The 22225-nt window shown below is 39.5% G+C and overlaps 1 protein-coding gene across 2 annotated transcripts in view; it reads right to left on the bottom strand.

The window, feature by feature from the left end:
* Nucleotides 1-6690: 6690 nt before the first annotated feature.
* The window catches only part of RAD21L1 (RAD21 cohesin complex component like 1), a 26489-nt gene continuing 10954 nt past the window's right edge, over nucleotides 6691-22225 (bottom strand). The window contains exons 7-14 of one of the 2 annotated variants that reach the window (XM_080925384.1): nucleotides 20621-20713; nucleotides 19672-19785; nucleotides 17560-17786; nucleotides 17051-17147; nucleotides 15959-16080; nucleotides 13812-13901; nucleotides 10953-11030; nucleotides 6691-7946 (exon numbers count right to left, since the gene is read on the bottom strand). In XM_080925384.1, the coding sequence (XP_080781510.1) occupies nucleotides 7758-7946; nucleotides 10953-11030; nucleotides 13812-13901; nucleotides 15959-16080; nucleotides 17051-17147; nucleotides 17560-17786; nucleotides 19672-19785; nucleotides 20621-20713 (1010 nt within the window). In that variant the 3' untranslated portion in view covers nucleotides 6691-7757. The remainder of the gene's footprint in view (nucleotides 7947-10952; nucleotides 11031-13811; nucleotides 13902-15958; nucleotides 16081-17050; nucleotides 17148-17559; nucleotides 17787-19671; nucleotides 19786-20620; nucleotides 20714-22225) is intronic. The other variant, XM_080925385.1, reaches the window with a different exon arrangement.

Here is a 22225-nt window from a genome sequence, read left to right as displayed (position 1 = left end):
AGGTTGCAACAAACGAAGGTTAAAACATAAAACAAGATAAAATTATTCCAAAGAAATCAGTCATTTTGTTTTGTACTAATTAGGAAACATTGTTTTTTCAGTTTCAAAACCATTTACATTCCAGTCTTGGGTAAACACCTTGCTCTTACTGAATGTAGCAAGAAAATTCGAACAAACTGCATACACACAGGGGCTCCGGGGCATTCTGAAGGGAAAGAACAGGGCTATAAAGAAGGCTAGGGTAAGTCACTGGAGTGGCAGGGGCTTAGCAATTTTGTTGCCTTGGATTTCTTCTAGTCTGGGCTCCAGACAGCGAACTCTGAAACTGGGAACCAGCACAAGAAATCTCCCAAACAACCCTTCTGCTCTGCCTTGAGATCCGGGAAAGGAGGCATCTGATGCTCAGTGTGTGGGGGAGTAAATTCTGTTTTCAGCTCTCTCATTTTCTCACAGCCCAGTTTTCAGGCAATCCAGCAGTGGCTGTTGGAACAGCAAGAAATGGCAGGGGGGAGAGGAGTTACTCTATCAGAGCAGGTGTGGTCCTGAAGAAGGGGAGCCTGATGGCTTCTGTCTCTCAATGGTAGTCCCATTCTTAGCTCCAGTGCACGTGTGGGAAGCTGACTAGAGGGATACAGCTCTCAGCTGTGGCTTTCTGATGAATCCCTAATAACAGCCATGATATACACAACACTTTTCTGTACTAATAAGCACCAAACCAAGAAAGCAATCTTGAAAGGGAAGAGAAGAGGGACATAGTAATTCTATGGAAATAAAGTTTTGCATAATTGAGATTTATCATCATAAACAATGGAGGGCAAAAGAAAGCAGAAGAAACTTAAGGAATGGTTAAAACAATTGTCAACCAGATTGTAGTATCTTAAAAGAATGAAAGTAATAGGACGACATTCTGAGAGGAAAGGAAGTTAAGAGCATCACCGAAGGCCTTGCTTGGGGCTGATCCAAGCTCCCCTAACACGTGTAGCAGGGGCCTTGTCTGGCCCCAGTGGGAGAGGATGCGCTTAATCCTGTAGAGACTTGGTGCCTAAAAGAAGGAGAATGCCTGGAGAGAGGTCATTGTCTCAGAGGCAAAAGGGGCGTGTGTGTGTGTGTGTGTGTGTGTGTGTGTGTGTGTGTGTGTGTGTGTGAGTGATGGGGTTAAAAATTCTGGGAAGGGATGATGGGGAGGAAGGAAACATTTGGGATGAAAATAAATAAAATAAAAACAATTTTAAAAAGAAACGTGACATCTAGCCAAGTAACTTCAGTAAACTATCCTTCTCTTCCTGAGTTTTAAAATGTGTTTGGCAGTTATGACCGGTGACATCAACAGTTTCATCTGTTGATGAGGTTTTTATTCCATTATTGCAATTTAATACCACTCAGCCTGTGTTGGCTACCCTTCCTAAGGAGGAGAAAAATTTCCTATGTGTCCTATTTTACCCCAAATACCTGAAACTTGCTATAGTCAGGATAGGAGAACCTTGGAGTTCCTAGAACTGCATCCCAAGTCCTCAGGGCACATGGACTGGGACTAAAGGCACACGTTGAGACTGAGCCTGGACTGACATGGAAACCTACAAATTCCTAGCCGCCAGACTCAACCAGAAGGAGGAGGAAGTTGAGACTTGGTTCATCCAGCACAGACATGAGGCAGAGCAGAAAGGACTGTGGGTCTTTCCTGTCCCCCCTCAGCCCAGCAGCCTCATAGTCTGACAATACCATGGTACCCAGTGCTGCCATTTCGAAAGCTATCAGGTCATGTTTAATTGCACAAACTAAGGGAATCCTTGCTAAGATTTATAGCACTGGGGAAACAGGACATCCTCCAGCATCTCTGGAGCCCTTGGTCTCCTGGGGACCTCCAAGCTCCCCGGCAGAGAAAAAAAAATCTTTGTTGTAGAAGCTGTAATTGTGTAGCAGCTACTGTATCAATACTGGAACCTCACGGGGACTCCTCTTGGATATCCTGTTGTTGCCCTGTGTCACAGAGATCCTGTGGTTTTGGGGTCTGAAAGTCCAGTCCCTTCCTGCACTCCATGAGTTCTTCTGGGTGGATGTTTGGGCCAATTCAAAGCCTGAGATCTGGGCCTGAGTGGTATCTGAGCTGGTCAGTCTGCCAGTTCTCTGGCTCTTATAGCTCAGGCTGGCTCATCCACAACCCTTGAAATCAGGGCCAAATCTACCCTGCTGCCCAGGTGATCTGCAAGGCCCACTCCCTGAGTGTTGCAGCCAGTGAGGGGCAGGACCAGTTCTCCCATTCTCATGACCCCAGGGCCAGCTCTCTTGCCTGCCATAGGAATTGAGGCTTGAGGAAGGTGGGAGCGTGTCTCTCTGTAGTCTGAGAAAGAGGCAGGGCTTGCTTTTCTGCATTTATCCATCAGCTGGTTCACCTACAACTCCCATATCTAGGGCCTGCTTTACAATGCTGACCAAGGGAGGTGACCTGCTCTCCCATTTTGATGACTTTGAGGCCAGCTCTCTTGCCTGACATCATAGGTGCAAGAAGTGTGTGTGTGTGTGTGTGTGTGTGGCATCTCTCCAACACTACAGACAAGTGGCAAGTACAACTCTCCCATGATGCCCAGGTGAGGACTGAGGCAATTTCTGCCCAGACCTCAGACATCAACATGTCTCCAGGTGGCAACCCAGATTAGGGACCTGGTCTTAGGTGTTAACAGATTCCTGTTGCTGCTAAGCCATAGACCCAGATGTGGTCCCTGGTGGCAGCACAGGCCAGGACTCCGTCATCGTCCAAATGGCATCACCAGCTAATTCACACATTGAATCCCATTCTCACCAATGGACAGGTCATTGAGACAGAAATTAAGCAGAGGAATAATAAAACTAATAGACATGAATCAAATGGACCGAACAGATATCTACAGAAAATTTCACCCCAACACAAAAGAATGTACCTTCTTCTCAGTAGCACCTTATAGAACGTTCTCCAAAACTTGTCATATACTCAGTCACAAAGCAAGTCTCAACAGATACAAGATAACTGTATTTGTATCTCATCAGACCACCACGGGTTAAAGCTGGACTTCAACAACAGAAACAACAGAAAGCCCACATACTCATGGAAACTAAACAACTCTCTACTCAATGACCAATGAGTCAAGGAAGAAGTAAAGAAAAATATTAAAGATTTCCCAGAATTCAATAAAAACAAATGCACTGCATATCCACACTTATGGGACACAATAAAAACAGTGCAGAGAGGAACATTTACTAAGTGCCTTCATAAAGAAACTGGAGAGATTTCATACTAACAACTTAAAAAGCACACCTAGAAGCTCTAGAACAAAAAGAAGCAATACATTCTAAAGGAAATAAACCCAAGGCTGAAGTCAATAAATTAGAAGCCAAAAGAACAGTACAAAGAACCAACAAAACCAAGAGTTGGTTCTTTGAGAGAATCAACAAGACAGACAAACACTTAGGCAAACCATGTGCTGTGAGTTTTTGCTATACCTTATGCTCTTGGCAGACTGCCCCTGTGCACCCACCCAGGAGCTATCTTTGGATCTACAAATGAAAGACATACACATATTAGCTTACTTTTAAAATGCCTTGGCTACCTCAAACCTTCCTAAAATGGGCACTCCTAAACCTTCCCCTGTTATCCCAGCCCCAGTTAGGGAAGTGGTCAGTGGTCACTTATCCTAAGTCTCACATGGCTGGTTGGCTTGTCTTCCTGCTGCTCCCATGTGACTTCTACCACAGCCATGGCAAACCCCTGTTCCTCTCTGTGTCCTGCCCTGTGTCCAGTCATTGGCTGTTGGCATCTTTAGTGATCAATCAAAAATCAACTGAGAACAAGGACCTTCAGCATCTGGACACACAGATTCCTGATTGAATCATGGCCTTAGAACCAATCTCTATCTAAATAAAAGGCAGAGAGAGAATACCCAAATTAACAAAATCAGAAATGAAAAGAAGGGCATAACCACAGACACCAAAGAAATCTAAAGAATCATTAGGTTTTACTTTAAAAATTGGAAAATATAAAAGAAATGGACAGTTTTCTTGATAGATAACACTTACCAAAGTTAAATCAAGATCAGGTAAACAACTTAAATCAACATATAACCTCTGAGGAAATAGAATCAGTCATTAAAAATCTCCTAACAAAAATAATCCCAGGGCCAGAGGGTTTTAGCATAGAATTCTACCAGACTTTCAAAAAAGATCTAATACCAACACTCCTCAAGCTATTCCACAAAACAGAAGCAGAAGGAACATTGCTTGAATCTCACAGAGAAGGCGAAATAAAATAGATGTCAGGGTGGATGGAGGGAGAAAACTGGGTGGAAGCAGGGGTGGGGAGGGGAACAGAAGGGATCGAATGTGGGGATTGTGGAGGGAGATAGGACTGGAATCAGTGGAGGGCATCTCTGGGAACAGCCAGAAGCCGTGGACAATGGAAATTCCCAAGAATCTAAGGGTGAGCCTGGCTAAGACTTCTAGCAATAGAGAATATGAAATCAGAAGTGGCCTCCTCCTAGTGAGGGAAGACTTTCAATAGAGGGATGGGGATACAATCCCAGCAATCAAACTTTTGACCCACAATTTGTCCTGCCTGTAAGATATGCATGGCTAAAGATGGAGCAGAGATTGAGAGAATGGTCAACCAATGACTGGTCCAACTTGAGACTCATGCCAGGAGAAAGACAGCCCACTCTTAACACTTTTAATGCTGTTCTGCTAGACTTGCAGACAGGAGACTAGTATAATTGTCATCTGAGCTTCACCCGGCAGTCAATGAAAATAGTTGCCGAGACCCACAGCCAAACATTAGGCAGAGCTTGTGGAAGAGGGGGAGGAGGAATTGAAGGAGCCAGAGAGATCAAGGTCACTACAAGAAAACCTACAGAATCAACTAGCCTGGACCCATAGGGACTTACTCAGACTAACCCATCAGCCAGAGAACATGGCATGGGAAGGATCTAGGTCCCGTACACATATGTTACAAATGTGCAGCATGGTCTCCATGTATGTGTGTAATGTGTACATAAGATTATATAGATAGATAGATAGCGATAACATTATATATATTGGTAACTATATACAAATATAACACTATATGCATTGGTAAATTATATATATATATGTGTGTGTGTGTGTGTGTGTGTGTTTTCTTCAATAGATAACTTTAGCCTGAGTTGTGCCCACTGAGTCTCCAGGTTTCAAATGCTCTACCTTACTAAACTTCCTGGCATGGTTTTACATCCCACACAAGTGTGTATATCAAGGTGCCTTTTTGTGGCCTTCATTTGTCTTTTCTAATGACCAAGGGTGGAACTGTTATCTGTGTTTACTTGCAACCCTTTTTGCAAGTATTATCTTTTTTTCTGGTGAGATTTCTGTTTAGATATTTTGTCCATTATTGGTCATCTAGTTTCCTTTTATCTCCCCGAAGACCACCTTCCTCTTCCTCCCCTTCGTCAATACAATCCCCCTCCCCCTGAATTTCTTCTTTCATCAAGTATTAAACCCACTTCTTGAATTTCTGAACCTCCTTCATGTTCCTCTTCCTTCTCTTCATAAACTTTAGGTGGGACAGCTTCATCTTCTTCACCTCTCTCTTTATCCTCCCAAATCTGGCGCTTCATCATCCTCCTGACAGAATCCACCGAAGTATGCAATTTGCTGCAGCAATTCCAAAATATTTTCTCTGTAATCTTCTGGGTTTGCAACCTCAGTTAAACAAGTCAAAAGTTCAATTTTTAAAGACTTTGCAAAGCTTTTACTGTACTGATTTTTAAAACAGTTTCCACTCAGATTGAGGTAGGTAAGATTTAGATATTTCTCTTCCAGGACTTCCAAAGCTTTGGAGATTATATTGTCACTGTTCCAACTTTCCAAGTTGATTTAAGCTGGGAAGCAAAGCTAATGAACTAAATTCTACATTAACCAACTGAGAAACTCAAGTTCTTTTCAAAGTGCCATTCAGATCTTCAGTTCCTCACTGACACACAAACCATTATCAGGAACTAACTGTCGCCTTCTCCAGGGATCTGTTCTTCAGCTCTTTGTCCTCATTCTACATTTTGGCTACAATGCTCCTCCTTCCCCATTTCCTGCTCTTCCCACTACTTCCAACCCTAAAAAAAAAATGTATAGATTTGGAAATGAATGAAAAGCAATGCGAATACAAATACCAACTGCCACCAGAGACATGGAGGAGAAAGAAGAGAATAGCAAGTGGAGTCTAGTGAGTTGAGATTTTGCTGGGAATTGAACGTGGGTCCTCTAGAAGTTCAGCCAGGGCTCTTATGCCTAAACCATCTCTCCAGCCCAACAGATAAGTTTTGATGCTTAAGGACACGGGGGATTCAAGAGTGCTTTCATTTATGCTGATAATTGCCCCATTGATGTTTCCCATCACTGCGCAGCGTTTGACTCAGCATAGTTACAAGTACACCTGTATACAATTTTATCTTAAAAATTTGATGGTATTTTAATGTTTTATATATAGAAAATTTGGGCTAAAATTAATATAGATAAAAATATTATAAAACTTACAAGTGTGGTGGCACATACCTTCACAGAGCAATCAGGAGGCAAAGACAGGTAATCTCTGTGAGTTCAAGGCCAGCCTGGTCTACAGAAGAGTTCCAGGCCAGCCATAGCTACATAGTGAGGCCCTCTATCTATAAACAAACGAAATCACAAGTAAATTGAAGCTCTCATATTTTATTAGAGTAAACACTAAGTGGTGTAACCTCTGGCAAATAATTTGTTATAAAGTTAAATACACATTTACATATGATTCAGTGATGCTATTCTTAAAGAAATAAGCACTCTTCTATGTATAAAACCGCATATGCTTACAGTTCTGTAATAATCAAAATTGGAAATACCTGAAGTCTTTTAGTGGATAAAAGCCGGCAACAGAATAATACTTAGTCCTTAGAAGGAACAAAATACTGACATGAAAGAACTTGGATGCATATCAAGGATACTACACTGATTGAAAGAAACGAGTCTCAGAAGGTCATATGTTATATAATTCTGTTTATACAACATTCCCAAAGAGACAAAAATGTAGTCATGGAGAACAGCAGCTAGCTACAGAGCAGGGGAACTACCACAAGGTGATAACCCCAAATTTTTTTCTAAAAGATGATATGATTGTGTCTAGACTGTGGTGTTTGTGTATGTATGTGTGTGTGTGTGTGTGTGTGTGTGTGTGTGTGTGTGTGTGTGTATGCACACACATTCTAACATATATGAGCTGTATACCAAAAATCAAGAAACGGATTTTTTTTAACTTAAAAATAAAAATGTTTAAAACAATTCTGTTATTTGCATCTTTTAGTTAAATATATATTCAAAGAGGATCTTTATAACTGAGCATCAGATTAAAGCTCGGGGAATTCGGCACTATCAGTGATACAAAGTAGATCAAGTAAAGTAATATCTACAAATAAGGAAATAACTGTTCATTAGCCCCACAAACTTTAGTAATCCAGTGTGAAGCAGTCTCTTAGAAACGCCCCTGAATGTTTCCTGAATGTATCCTACAGACAACCTAATGCAACATTCAGATCAGGGCAATGATAAATGGCAGACATCTAAATCAGCTAAGTTAAAACAGTAACTGTCTCCACATAGGTTTCCAATTCTGTCTGTTTGTTCTGACCTCTAGATAGAAAAAGGGAAGCCAGTCTGTCTAGGAAATGGATCAGCTGCTTCCAGACGGCTTCTGAACCACACTGAGCAGTCTATGTGCTGTGTGCTGTGGATTCCTCTCACATCTTGTGGAACATGGGTCCCACTGTAGCTATAATATCTGCATAGGGAACGCTCTGGCTCAGCCCAATAGCCCGATGTTTCTTCAGCATGAGAAGAGTATAAAATTTGGCAGCCGCCTGTTTTCGGTCACTGTTTCTGCATAGCTTTATCAGACTGAAGGACTGCAGTCCCATCTTGTTGAGTTCCTGGGAAAATAATTAGAAAAGAAAAAGAAGAGGAGCAGAAATCATTAGAAACACAGCAGTCTGTGGATGTGTATGTAATGAACAACAGAGACTGCAGTTTCCAGACACGTAACTGTGACACCCTTAAAAAGAGAAATAGGGTGACCCCAATAAGCTTAAAACACAGGTCACTGAGAGCAAACCCGTTTTACGGAGAAAATACACACAAACCACTTTTTATACAAATTTATGTGTAATATAAGCGTTGGCTTTTAAAAGTGGCATTAACATAATTATTTCTTATGGAAAGTGGAGTTAGCTTAGTATTTCAAACAGGAAAAACCCTCAGGACCGGTTCATGTTTAGTGAATAATGAGCCCATTGCATGTCTGAAAGTCACTGGACACCTGTAAAATGACCTTCAAGTGTGCTAGTGCATGTGTAGGCTTCAGTGGCAGGTTAACGTAGCTATGTTAGCATCTCCTTGTTGGAGTCATCACATGATGCCTGCAAACCTACTATAAATAAGATTGTCTTGGGGGCAGTCTGTAGGGCCTTTGATTTTTGGATTAATGAATGATGTGGAAGGATCCAGTCCACTGTAGGCACAGCCATCATTTGATATTTGAGTAAAATCTCTAACATTAAAGAGCAAATAATAACAAAATAATAATAATAATAATAATAATAATAATAAAGATTCGTTACAGAAAATAAATACAAAGGCCAAAGAAAGCAATAAAATTTGAAGCTAAAGTTTTTCCCTATGGACACAGGAAGTGATTAGGATGACAGCAAACATAGCACATTGTGTTGGCCCAGGGAAGGGAATGGGCCTTAGACCATGGGATAAAGTGACGTAAGGACATCCGGGGACTTTCAAGTTCATCATCTTGAGTGTGGTGATAGTTTTTAATGTGTGGAAATAATTCCAAATACATTTAATGAGTAAACTAAATATAGTAAAATACATTAATATGTATAGTTTGTTATTTATCAACCATACTTCAATAAAGACTTTTTTTAATTAAATAAAGATTATGATTATATAAACCAAAATAGTCAATAACTTTAAAAACTAAAACAAAACAGTAACAAAACAAAACTCTCAGAAAACAAAAAGCAAATTTAATTAAAAACCAAGAAACAAAGTTTTTAGATACAAAGTATCTAAAGATAGAAAGTATCTGTAAAGATTGTAAAAATAGGAAGAAAAATACAGAGATGAAAATGTTTTATACAAAGGAATAAACAAGGAAGGATCATTATCTGATGTGTAAATTCTTTAAGAAGAGAAAACAAACAACCAACAAGAAGGAAGTCTAATTAAAAATATTCTGTGTGACTGGGTGTTTTGCCTGCATGTATGTTGTCTGGTGTGTATGCAGTGTGTGTCTGGTGCCTCTGGAGAACAGAAGAGGGGGTTAGATTCCCTGGAACTGGAGTTACAGATAGTTGGAGGCTACCATGTGCATACTGGGAATCAAATGTGGGGCCTCTGGAAGAGCAAATGATCTTAACCACTGAGCCATCTCTCCAGCACCAGAAAGTCCAAAATTTAAAAAGTCCTAGAATATGAAAATACTGATTAAAAATACTAAGTACAGGGCAACACAATAAACTTTAATCAAAACAAAGACCCCTCAGAGTGCATCATCAATGAAGTTTCAGAGCACTGGGGGAAAATAATCTAAGAGCTTCTAAAAAGAAAGTAAAGGTCACCAAGATGATCATAAAACAATACTGTGCCTGACTTCAAAACAACATAAGATTCCTAGAAATATCACAAAACTTTATCAGATAAAGTATTTTATGTGTAAACAACCAGTCAGGTTCAAGTTAAAAATAAACAAAATTTCAGGTATTGTTTGCAAAGTTGCTATCTGCAATACAGCATTTATCTTGAGAAGTTATGAGGGCAGTACTCACAAGAAAGATTTCAGATAAAAGATCAAAGCACGGACAGAGAAACTAAGAAGACACACGGAATTTCCCACGTTTCTGATAAAGGACTGTCTGAAGACAGAAGCTGTGAGGAGGCAGAGAGTAACTAGTGTGAGCTGAATCAAGAGTGTAATGAGATGCAAAAGGGCTCCCTGAGGGTACGGTGGGGACCGATGGGTCAGTGGGTTTTATCACATTTGCCAAAGAATTTGGAAACATAGGTACGGATAGTTATATAGACATCAAGGAAATAAAATGATGTCATAAAGGACTGAAGAGCTCAAAGGTTAGGAGCACTGGCTGTTCTTGTTGAGGACCAGGCTCGTTCTCATGGAGTGTCACAACCATCCGGAACTCTGGTTTCATGTGGTCCATTGTCTTCTGCATTTGCAAGCACTGCATGCACACTGCCCAGAAATACATGCAGGAAAAAATATATACATATATGTGTGTGTGTATACATGTATGTATATATAAAGTTTTTAAAAGAGGTAATAAGCCAAATAACGTAACCATAAAATTTAGATGAAAAGAACTGTAACCACATTATGAAGCTTCAGTGAAAAGTGATTTTTTATATAATCCCTGAAACAGAAACTGGTATCATCCTTTAATAACCTTACTCTTCTATATTTAACCCTAGGCAAATTACTCAAAATCATTTCATGCCGTGGACTTTTGCTGTCCTCAACAAAGACATAAACATATTTTGTTTCCATAAAGATCTGGATGTTCAAATTAATGTATTATTTATTTTTAGAATAAAATAAAGGACCAGGGAAATGGCTCAGTGGATAAAATGCTTGATGTGCAAATATAAGGACTAGAGATCAGATCTGCACCACACAGCAATGCCGCTGGGTCTGGTGGCCAGTGACCCTAACACTCAGTAGTCAGAGGAGAGGGATCTCCAGGTGGAGTTCAGTGAGGGCTCTCTCTGCCTCAGGAAATAAAGTGCAGAGTGACTGAGGAAGGTGCCTGATATCAATTTCTGGCCTTCAACACACAAGTAGCTGCACATACGTGTTTCCCATCCTGGAAGATACACACACAGTAAATAAATAATATAAAATGCCACCTGACCTGTAACTCATGTAATGTTTGAAACAATCTTTGGCTCCATTTTTCTGCCTCAGTATTTTGCTTGCTTCCTGATGATGCCTGTTGAATAAATAGTTCATTTCAGCAAATTTGATTACATTTTGACTATTCACAGAGCATTGCGTTAGCTACTACGAAAACACAATTGTAACACGATCCTGCCAAAAATGTTTGGGTTGATGAAGAGAATGACACAAATACAGGAGAACTGTTGTTTAACAGTTTACTCGAGAGTAAAGCATTCCATTCTGCAAGAAAGCTAAGGAACCATACACACATGCTTCTTTCTGTATGTAACCTCAATAAAACTCACTAGTTCACTGTCTTAGTCAGGGTTTTACTGCTGTGAACAGACACCATGACCAAGGCAAGTCTTATAAATGACAACATTTAATTGGCCTGGCTTACTGGTTCAGTGGTTCAGTCCATTACCATCAAGGTTAGGGCATGGCAGAATCCAGGCAGGCCTGGTGCAGGAGGAGCTGAGAGTTCTACACCTTCATCCAAAGGAAGCCAGGAACAGACTGAATATCTTCAGGCAGCTAGAAGGAGTGTCTCCAATCCCACCCCCAGAGTGACACACTTCCTCCAACAAGGCCACACCTTCTAATAGTGCTACTCCCTGGGCCAAGCATGTGCAAACCATCACATTCCCCAAGCTAGACTTTAGTAATATTCATACTTTGGTCCATTGTTGGTTCCCTGTCTGGGGTAAGCAGATATGTGTGTTGTGTCTCCCCAACGAAAGTTCTGTCACATAATAAAGACCTGTACAACTTTGTACCTCCCTTCCATGCATGTCTTCTGATATGGAAATCCAAATTAGCCGACTGTGCAGTCTTACTGGTGATGCAGCCCAGAGCTTGTGCCTTTGTGTACTTTGAAAAGTAAAGTTAGCAATGTCAGCCACTTTGGGCTAGGATTGTCAGCCTGGCCAATCAGAACTCCTGTGATAGGAGTAAATAGGAAAAAAAATGTAAAAATCTGTTGTTGCAAGCCCCCATCTGAACTTAGGTGATGACACAGATTCCCTTAACATGGCTTAAGGGACCTTTCAGATTCTGAGGCGCTTTGTCGGTATGCACAGCTAACTCACTGCCTGTCCTGTCATCTGACTAGATTTACTCTTGTCTTTTAAAGCTGAATCATTTCAAAAGACAGCTCAGCGGAAAAAACTTAAGTAGGAACCCTTTTCAAAGAATTTAGCCTAATCTCTTACAAACTACAGCTTATGAGCTGAGAATGGGATCTTGGCTCAGGAGAGCCATTGATTTGAATGATAAAAACAACAAAAACAAGAGAAACAGCAGGCTGTGGTTCTGAGAAGCAACGTAGTTCTGATGTACTTCATCAGCTTTCCTAGGCTAGGTTGGACTGCTATATGCAATAGTAAACAAAAAAAATAAATTAAGAGGATATATAACTCTCTCTCTGTCTCTCTCTGTCTCTGTGTCTCTCTGTGTCTCTGTGTCTGTGTCTGTCTGTCTGTCTGTCTGTCTCTCTCTCTCTCTCTCTCTCTCTCTCTCTTTGTGTGTGTGTGCGTGTGTGTGTTGGTAGTTAAAAGTTCTACTGCCCTTGAAGAGGTTAGTTAGGTTTCCCAGCACCACGTCAGGTAACTGACAACTATCTGTAACCCCAGGTCTCTTCTGGTCTCTTTAGTCACCTGTATACACAAGGTGCCCATAAACTCACATAGGCGTACACTCCTGCAGATAAATTAGAAATCATCTAAAATGTTAATGCTAGGACTTAATAGGTCATTTGATAGTATTCACTAAACAACTTTTAAAATTTTCATTTTTAAGCTTTATTTATTATTATATTTATATGAGTAAGTATACTGTAGCTGTTTTTTCAGACACACCAGAAACCAGAAGAAGGCACCAGACCCCATTACAGATGGCTGTGAGCCATGTGGTTGCTGGGAATTGAACTAAGGACCTCTGGAAGAGCAGCCAGTGCTCTTTACCACTGAGCCTTCTCTCCAGCCCGAGAAATTTCTTTAAGAAAAAAAAAACCTTCAGTGATCTAGGATAAGGTTAAAAAAAGTAACTCAGGGGCTGGAGAGATGGCACTAGCTGCTCCTGCAGAAAACCAGGGTCTAGTTCCCAGCACCCATAGGTGGCTCACAGTCACCAGTAACTGGAGTTTTGGGGACTCCAACACTCTCTTTTGGCTTCTTGGAGCATCAGGAATGTATATGGTGTACTTTCATGCTGGCAAAACACTCATGCATATGAGAAAATGTTTAAATAGTTTAAAAAAGATCTCTTTTTATATGCATATATATATTTATATATAAAAAAGAAAGAAACCAGGTAGTAGTAATGCATCAGGAGTCAGTGAGTCAGATTTTTGTATTTGCTATCAAAATGTGACCCTCTGAGCAGACTTTATTTTTTATATTTTAATATATAAATATATTTTAAATATTTTTTAGAGTTTAACACCAGAGAGGAATAATGTGTAATTTGAGCAACCATTAAAATGTATTATAGATGATAGAGATAATTGTAATAATAACACTCTTTGACAATGTTTGAAAGCAAAAAAATTAGAGGTCAAATTTCTATATGTATCAACTGCTGCCACAATAGTATTTTTCTTTTTAAAAATATTTTCCTTAATTTTATTGTTTATTCACTTGATATCTTGATCATGGCCTCCTCCCTCCTCTCCCCCCCCAGTCCCACCCTCACACTCATCTCCCCATTCCCTCTTCCCCCCCAAGAAGGGAAGCCCCCTCATGGGTACCAATTTTCCCTGGAACAAAATTATATTAAACCTAAAAATAATTAATTAAACATGAAAACATCACCAAAAGACTACAAATATATTTACCAATTCAGCTGGACAATTTTCCGGGGCCAAGGAGGCATTCTTTGAAGACAATCCCTCAGCAGCTGGAGAAATCATCTCAAGAATATCCTGCTAAAGATGATTGAGAAATCACAGGTAGTTCTGCTAGTGGTTATAAAATTAATAGTTCAATTTGATAAAATGATATATTAACACATGACATTTCTCAAACTGCTTTAACATACTAATTATATTTTCAAATTTACTTTTCTGAGAAGCCCAAGATAGTCGACTCCTAATTTAAATATTCTTTTTCTATATGACCCACAGATGAAGAACCCTCTCCACGGTGAGCCTCTCCTCATGGGCTCCTGGGATAGCTTTCCTCTGCAGCATTGTGTTTAGCGGTTACCCAGGCCAGCACCAGGCTTCTGTGGCATGAAAGAAACTGGCATGGGCAAAAAGAGGGGGTGAGAGTAAGGGCCGAGGCCACTCGTGTCCCTACCCAGGCTATGACAGGACTCTGCCTCTAGAGTGGTCACCTGAAAAATACAGACAGACAGAAAGACAGACAGACAGACAGACAGACAGTCAGACAGAAGGAGAATTCGAGAAGGCCAGAAATGTTCTGCTCCTTGTGGCCTCCTCCCCTTTGCTCTAAGGCACTGCCTTCCACCCTTAGCCTGTCGCTGAGCTCCATTCCCCAGATGACATCTCTGATCTTGAGTAAGTCAGAAATGTTCTCTAATGTACTTTCCTCACTTTTTTTTTTCAGCTTTAAATACTTTAGTGACTAGAAGGCATTACTCTTTATTTTTTTAGCATATACATTTGTGGAGCCTTATCATTCTCTCTTTTCAATGTCTATGAATATGCTATATTTTAAATAATGTCAAATTTAGTCACTGTGCATAAAAGTTGTTTTATGAGATTTTAAAATGAATGATCAGAATCAACCTTTTTCTGTCCCTTCAAACTCACTGTGTATACTCCATACTTTACTGTATTTCCTATTTCTCCACCATCTTGAAAATAAAGACTAGAACTGAAGATCAGAACACAGATACAAAAGATACTGGTACAAAAGAGTAAGAGTCAAAAGAACTGGTCTAGCATGTGGAGAAAAATCTATTTTGCAAATAACTAGTTGATAAATATAATGCTACTTTTCTTTCCCAAACCATAAATTAAATGAGTTTTCTAATAAGAATTCCAGCAGCTGCATTCTAGAAAATAAATGCCCAAGCCCCCAAAAGGCAGAGAGCCTGGCAACTCTTCGCAGACAGTGTCAGCATTCGGTATATCACCAAGTATTTAGTGAAGCGTTCTGTTTCAATATATTCCAGAACCCCTTCCTCCAGGCATCCAGTTTCACCATGGGTTAATTCTGAATTCCCTACATGGTTATCAAGATACACTGATGAGGGCTTCTACTCCCCAAGTTTCTCCCTTCCCTGTTTCTCAAGGAGTCTTTCTAACTGTGCCTTGCTGTGTGTATGTTTTCTTACCCCCAACAAAAACCTTTCTTTGCTAGAAAAAATTACAATGATGGTGGAACAGACCTGAAAAGCATTGGTTTATTTTTTTTTCCAGTAAGGCCATAATACTTAAATGACAGATGAAAAAAATTGTTTATTTTCTGAAACATGGTTTCTCTGGATAGCCCTAGCTATCCTGGCACTCCATAGACCAGGCTGGCTTCAAACTCGGAGATCAACCTGATTCTACTTCCCAAATGCTGGGACTAAAGGCATGTGCCTCCACACTCAGCAGAGAAAATATTTTAAAGCATATTTTCCCTGCTTTTAAATAGTTATGCTTTTCAAATAAAAAGTATCCTTAAAGAAATTTTTAGTCTTCCTGTTTCTTCAGAGTGGCATTTTTGTTTTCTTTCTTTCTTTCTTTCTTTTCTTTCTTTTTTTTTTTTTTTTGGTCATAGACTTTTAGATAGTCTTTCTTTCAGATTAAAGGTCAAGATAGTTGAGAATGTTATTCTTAGAGGAAAAAGACAGCTAAGAAACAATACTGGCTAGAATTCTAAGGGACCATGAAACTCATTAAGCGCAGAGCTTAGAAATGTTCTCTCTATAAAACTAGATTCAAGCAAATCACTCATTTATTATGTCACACAAAATATTTCAGATAAAATCATGAATGATCATAAACACGATTCTGTCTGGTTAACTTACCACGGAGTTAAGACTCATGTTGATGTTCTCCTGAAAGCTACCCACAGATTCGTCAGTCACATCCTTCCAGTGGGGTTGACCTAACTCACTGTGGGAATTTGGCTCATCCATCACTGAGAGTTCTTCATCACAAAGAAGTAAAAAAGATGTTGCCAAAGTGCATTGCAAAGTTGGACTAGCATATGACTATTCAAAAAAGAAAACTTCTGACCAGTCACTTGGAATCCATGAATCCCAGCAAGGAGTGCATGACTTTCCTTTACTCTCCCGAGTCTCACATAATTTCTACCTTCCTTTCCCCCTCTGCTTCTTTATCATCCTCACTCCCTGTCATCTTCCAGCCATCTGTCCCCAGGGACTCTCACATATCCACTCACAAGGCAGCGGGAATAATTTAAGCTTACCATGCACTTATTCTGTACATTTTAATGACTTCAGAAATGGTCACCGGGGAGAGGAAACTTATTCGTCACATAGGTTTTATTACCTTATAACTGTCACAACAGTGAGTGATTATTAACATCCTGTGAACTTTATTTTAGGCAGACAGTGATATCTGTCTCAGAGCACTGGACTTATTACTGTCTAGATTTCAGGTTATTTTAAAATAAAACATTTTGCTAGACACAGAGACTTTCTTTTTAAAGAATTTACAAATGCTGCCTTTGGAGTGGAGGTGCTAAGAGAGAAAGATGATCCACATAGGATATGTATTTCATCTTCTGTATATGTATGGAGAGGATACTGGGGATTAAACTAGGGTCTCACACATTCTAGGCAAGTACTCTACCACTGAGCAAGCCCCTTTTAGTATATTTTAGTTTGAAACAGAGCCAGGCAGGCTCTTTAACCTAGGCCAGCCTTGAAGTTGCAATCCTTCTACCCTAACAGGTAGGACTTCAGGCCTGTGACATCAGGATTGGCCTATATTTCATCATTTCAGTAAAGCCTTGAGGCAGAAATTAATATGAAAAGCAGAAAGCTGCTATAGTAAGGCAATAGTTTAAGTTAAGATATTCTTCTATACATAGATCATTGAAACACAAAATTCACTTCTGTCAATGCAACATTAACAGAACTAGGAGGTCTCACCTAGAACGTGCTGGTTTCCCACTTCTTTCCTTACTGACTCCTTCTGTGTCAGTTTTGCAAGTTTAAAGTCAGAGGACAGGAAGCATTTTGAAAACAACTGTAACAACACATTTATATTCTCAGTTTTATATTAGTAAAGCAATTCAATAAAGCACAAGCCCATATGCTAACAACAACAACAACAAAGTTACTTATACACATTTGTTTTTCAAGCCAGACAAGGTGGCATGCCTTTAATCCCAGTACTCAGGATGTAAAGGCAGGCACATCTCTGCAAATTCGAGGCCAGCCTGGTCTAAATGGTGAGGTCCAGGATAGCCAGAGCTACACACAGTGAGACTCTGTCTCTGGAAGAAAAAATAAAAGTAAAAGCCATTCATATACATTTTAAAACAAATTAAGTCTTAAAATAAAGGTTTCTTTTCCCCATGTGTCTAATTACATTGTAAATGAAGAACTATTTATTTATAAACAAACATCACATTCATGCAAAAGATAGAAACAATTACCATTTTCAATTCGTCATTAATCAAATCCTGGGTAGCAGTTGACAGAAGGGTATCCACTCCTCCCCTCTTCTTCCACATCATCAATCTTTGTGTGGGGGGCGCAAGGTCCAGAACCATGAGAGTATCCATAAAGGAAGTGAGCTGCTTATGCATAGTCTTGCTACTTAGCTCCTTGACTGGATCTATGAGCAATCTCCTCTTCTTTCTTTTTCTTCTATCAGCAATATCTAGAGAGAAACAGGTAGAATGAACTTGGAAAGTTTTGTAAAATTATATTCTCAGCTAATAACTAACTTAAAAGTCACAGATAATCTGCAGAGTTGCAATGGGGAGAAAAGGAGTAACTCTCTCTGAAGACGTGCCTTGTAAAGTTTTTGCAAAGCTAGAGTATCTGAGCAGCCAAGAGCGGATACATTTTCAAGGTATTGTTTGAAGATGCTGCAAAGGGACTCTGCTTACCTGTTAAATGGGGGACTAAAGAAATACAGCAAAGAATGAAAGGGCTGTTAAAGACCCGGGAGCTTTTCTTTTCATTCTTCAATATGTAAAAGGACATTTCCAAATATTAGTGTGTATCTCTCTAGTATATTTCACCCTCCACACTGAAATTTACATATGAATTCAAAGTACATGGCTAATTCCATACCACGCAGAAGTCAAACTTTTATTTAGTAAAGCCGAAGATATTTAGAATTGAACTCAGTTTTTAAGTTTCCACCTTCTCAAACTGGACCTATGATTTGAATCAGACTATATGTGATGGATTTCTACGATTTCTTTCATATTATTCTCCTATTTAATTCCCAATGCTATTACAATGCCTGTAGTCTTTTATAGTACTGTATGGATTGTTTATATATTGACAGAAGCCCTCTAGGAAAGACTTTGGCAGGCAAGTGAGCTTCCTGGAGATGACCTGCCATTTTGCATGGCTACAGTGGGTGCAATCTGGAGAGGCACAGCCCCAGAGACTCCATCCCAGGACTGCTTCTCGCTGCTATGTCTTCCCTGCTGCTACTACATAGCCTATTGATTCCTGGGACTGATAGTCCACCCTACTGAACAAATTTCCTGCAGATCAACATGAAGACGAACTTTCATGAATTAATGCTGTTTAGATAGATTAATGACTTTACAGAATTCCTAATTTGGCTCAAATAGTTTTAGGAAGAAAAAGTAAAGAGATGGTTTTAGTTGTTTTGTCAGAAAAATGTAATAAAGTTAGGATCAAGAATGGAATGCGCCCCTCGTAGAGTAGTAAGTGCAGGCTGCAAACAAGGAATACAATGGGCTTTCATAAATTACACTAAAGAGAAATTGGCTTGGGACAGATTTGTGACTAAGGAAAAACATTCATTCTAGGTCAGGTCCAAGGATGAAGCCACCGTGAGCACTGTGACAAAGCAAAGCCATGTGAGACTGTTGCTTGGAACTTACAGTGCGCTCATAGAACAGAGCACTGCTCTGAACTTACTACTGACATCCTTCATCCTCCTGTGACTGCTCTTTTGTGTAACATCTTATCTATGAGGTAATTTTACAAAGAACTTTTGTCTAGAAAGGTATAAAAAGGCTGAGAGAAGAAACAAAGTGTGGCTCTTGGGACTCTGCTCCATTCTCCAAATGTATATACATATATGTCTGTTTGTATGTATATACATATGTGCATAAGTATATGTATATAAGCATGTATGTGCACTAGTGAAACTGATGAAACAGGTTGTCGAGCCCTACTAGTGCATGCATGCACACATGTGTGTGTGTGTGCCTGACTTAACTTAAGTGTGTGCCTAACTTTCTTCTCCTTTCTTTTCTTTCTGGCTCATGAAGAGTTAATAAACTCTAAGCCTCTTGCGTTGTGAAGGAGGGGGGGAGGTTGGGGGGAGGGTTGAGCCAAAGAGAAAAGAGCCCAAGTAACAGCTTTTCTCTTAACCCCTTGCTGCTCTTTAAATGGGAGTTAAATTGCCAGAAGCCTTTGGCCCTGGAACAGCAAGAAACAGTTCCATGGCCTTCTCCACACCCCCTTCCCTGGGAAGCTGGATGCTGGGCATATCTCAAAGCAATTAAGATACCAGGGTACCAAAGATAAAGATAAAACATGAAGCCTCTTACCTAAACCATCAATTGGGCCAAGAGTAAATCCTTCTTCTTCATTTGATACTAATTCGACTTCGCCTATTTTCTCATCTTCAGGTAAATACTGGTCATCTGAATTACCTGCCTCTGCTGATAAATAATTAAAGCCAAACAAAAGCACACAACTGTGGTCCACATTAGGAGGGAACATGAGAAATAAAGTAGATAGCTGAGAACATTTGCTAGCCAGACTGATATGCAAATCTTTAGAATCCTGAATTAACAGAGGCAAAGAGGTTCAGTATGAAACCTGCAACATTTGAGGGAATCAAGCAGCCACCCTCTTTCGCATAGGAATTATCTCAGGTTGGGCTACAGTCACAGCAGAAATAAAACAAAAAGAAATACCAATATAAATTTTCTATGACAAACCAAAATAATCTGTGTTCGGTTGAACCATCCAAGGACTTACAAAGAACCATAGCTAAGTTTTGATTGCCCAATAATTTTCTATTTTTAATTTTGATTACTGTTCTAGAAAGCAAATGTAACATCAAATATTGAGAGAAACAAAAATGAGGTTAACTAGACTTTAAATACTTAAGGAAAAAGAACTGTCTTAAAGACCTCAACTTACCTGAGATACTTTGATAAGAATCTCAAATAGAGGAAAGTATGCTCCTTGAAAAATTTATAATTTCTCTCAACTTATTTATCAATGGTCAAGCTATACAGTGTGATAATTTATCTTCCCATATGGCATATATTATTTTTTAGGGGTCGAAAGCACGCTGCTTGGGAAGAGTAAGTGTGGTCTATGAAAGCCAATCCTGCTTAGCCACCTTTTCAGGATATAACTTCCTGTGCTATAAAAGAATTTGAAGGGCAGTGTTCTTCATTCCACTGCTGCTGAAACTTACATGTTCTGAGACCTCACATGAGCATCAGCGTCTATACATTTTCTGTGCAAAGGACGTCAACGTACCCATTATACTACTGGGAAGCTCAGGGCGCGGAGAGACTTCTCTGTCCAAATACGTGTCCTCTAGAGAGGTATTCTCATCCTGCAACAGATTGTCTTTGAAAACATAAATAATTATTTTTATTTACTAAACATTTACTCGCACTGTTTTACATAAGACATTTTGCTCTGGCTTCTTAAACTATTGGTTTTAACTCCATAGGGGGTCACATGACTGGATCAGGAAGAACAGCATCCTGTGAAAACTCTGGCAACCAGGAAAACCAATGAACAATCCAAAGCGTTCCTGGCAGCGTTCACCTGCTTCCCTGCACCGCTTTACCATGGCCTTGGGTCCGAGCACACAACATGCACTTTGCACTGTGTGCGACCATGTGTCATACATACAACGCCACAACACTGGTACAGATTAAAGACTTCTGTATGCTATGATTTTCATTGGTTTTACTATGAGTACAACATTTTCTGTCCTAATAGAAACATAATGACTTAATTATAGTAAACACATTTAATACTTATCATATCTCCTCGTAAATTAGCACATTCTTCGATTGTAACTAAGCATACTTACATCATCTTGTATGACTACTTAGGCAAATCAGCTACAGACTTAGCGTTACAAATTCTAAAACTGAAATATCGATCAACTCTGAAAAACCCTGAAAATGCTTTACATCCTGCAGTATCTAAAGCTTAGCAGAGATTTAGTTTTCCTTAATGTGAGTAAAGAAGCATCATCTCAGTTCCACGTATGTTCATTTTAACCAGTGATAAAATGACATGTTATACCAAATAACTGTTTTAGAACACATTTCTTTAATTTATTTTCGGTTACTACTTGGTTTGCATAGACATGTAAAAATTTTTTAAAACATATTTTTAAATTTTATGTGTATGGGTGTTTGCTTTGGATTTCCTGGATCAGATCACAGATGGCTGTGAGCCTTAATGTGGGTGCTGAGAACTGAACACAGGACTTCTGGAGGAGCAATCAATGCCTCTAACCACTGAGCTCTCTCTCCACCCCCTTTGTAAACATATTTTATAGACCTACACACCCAGGACACATAGGAATGTCCTGGGCACAAAAGGGTTGTAGATGGAAAATATTTAAGAATCCCTGGTTTACATGAGGGATAACCACACTTACTACACTTCTTTCTCTGACACCTCTTTCCTTCTCTCTCTCTCTCTCTCTCTTTCTCTCTCTCTCTCTCTCTCTCTCTCTCTCTCTCTCTCTCTCTCTCTCTCTCTCGTGCGCGCGCTCATGCACGTTATGTAGTGAACTGATCTAGAGCTACTAATATAGTCTAGGCTAGCCTTAAGCTCATGATTATTCTGCCTTAGCTTCTCAAATGCTAAGATCACAGGTATGAGTTGCTATGCCTAACTGTTAGTTAACTAGACTTTTAATGCAAACTGGGAAAAATCTGTTAATGTGCTTCACATTAATTAATCATTTTTAAAATGCATACTTGTGTTTCCTCAGAGTCTCTCCAGATTGTATATTTATACTAATATTGTAATTTAAATATAAAATGCTACAAAAAGAATACAAGAAGAATACCTATTCCACAATTTGTATTAAAGAAGATTTTGTGAGGAGTA

This window comes from Micromys minutus, assembly GCF_963924665.1.
Source record: "Micromys minutus genome assembly, chromosome: 11".
Lineage (NCBI taxonomy): Eukaryota > Metazoa > Chordata > Mammalia > Rodentia > Muridae > Micromys > Micromys minutus.
This window is presented reverse-complemented; position numbering and strand designations above follow the sequence as displayed.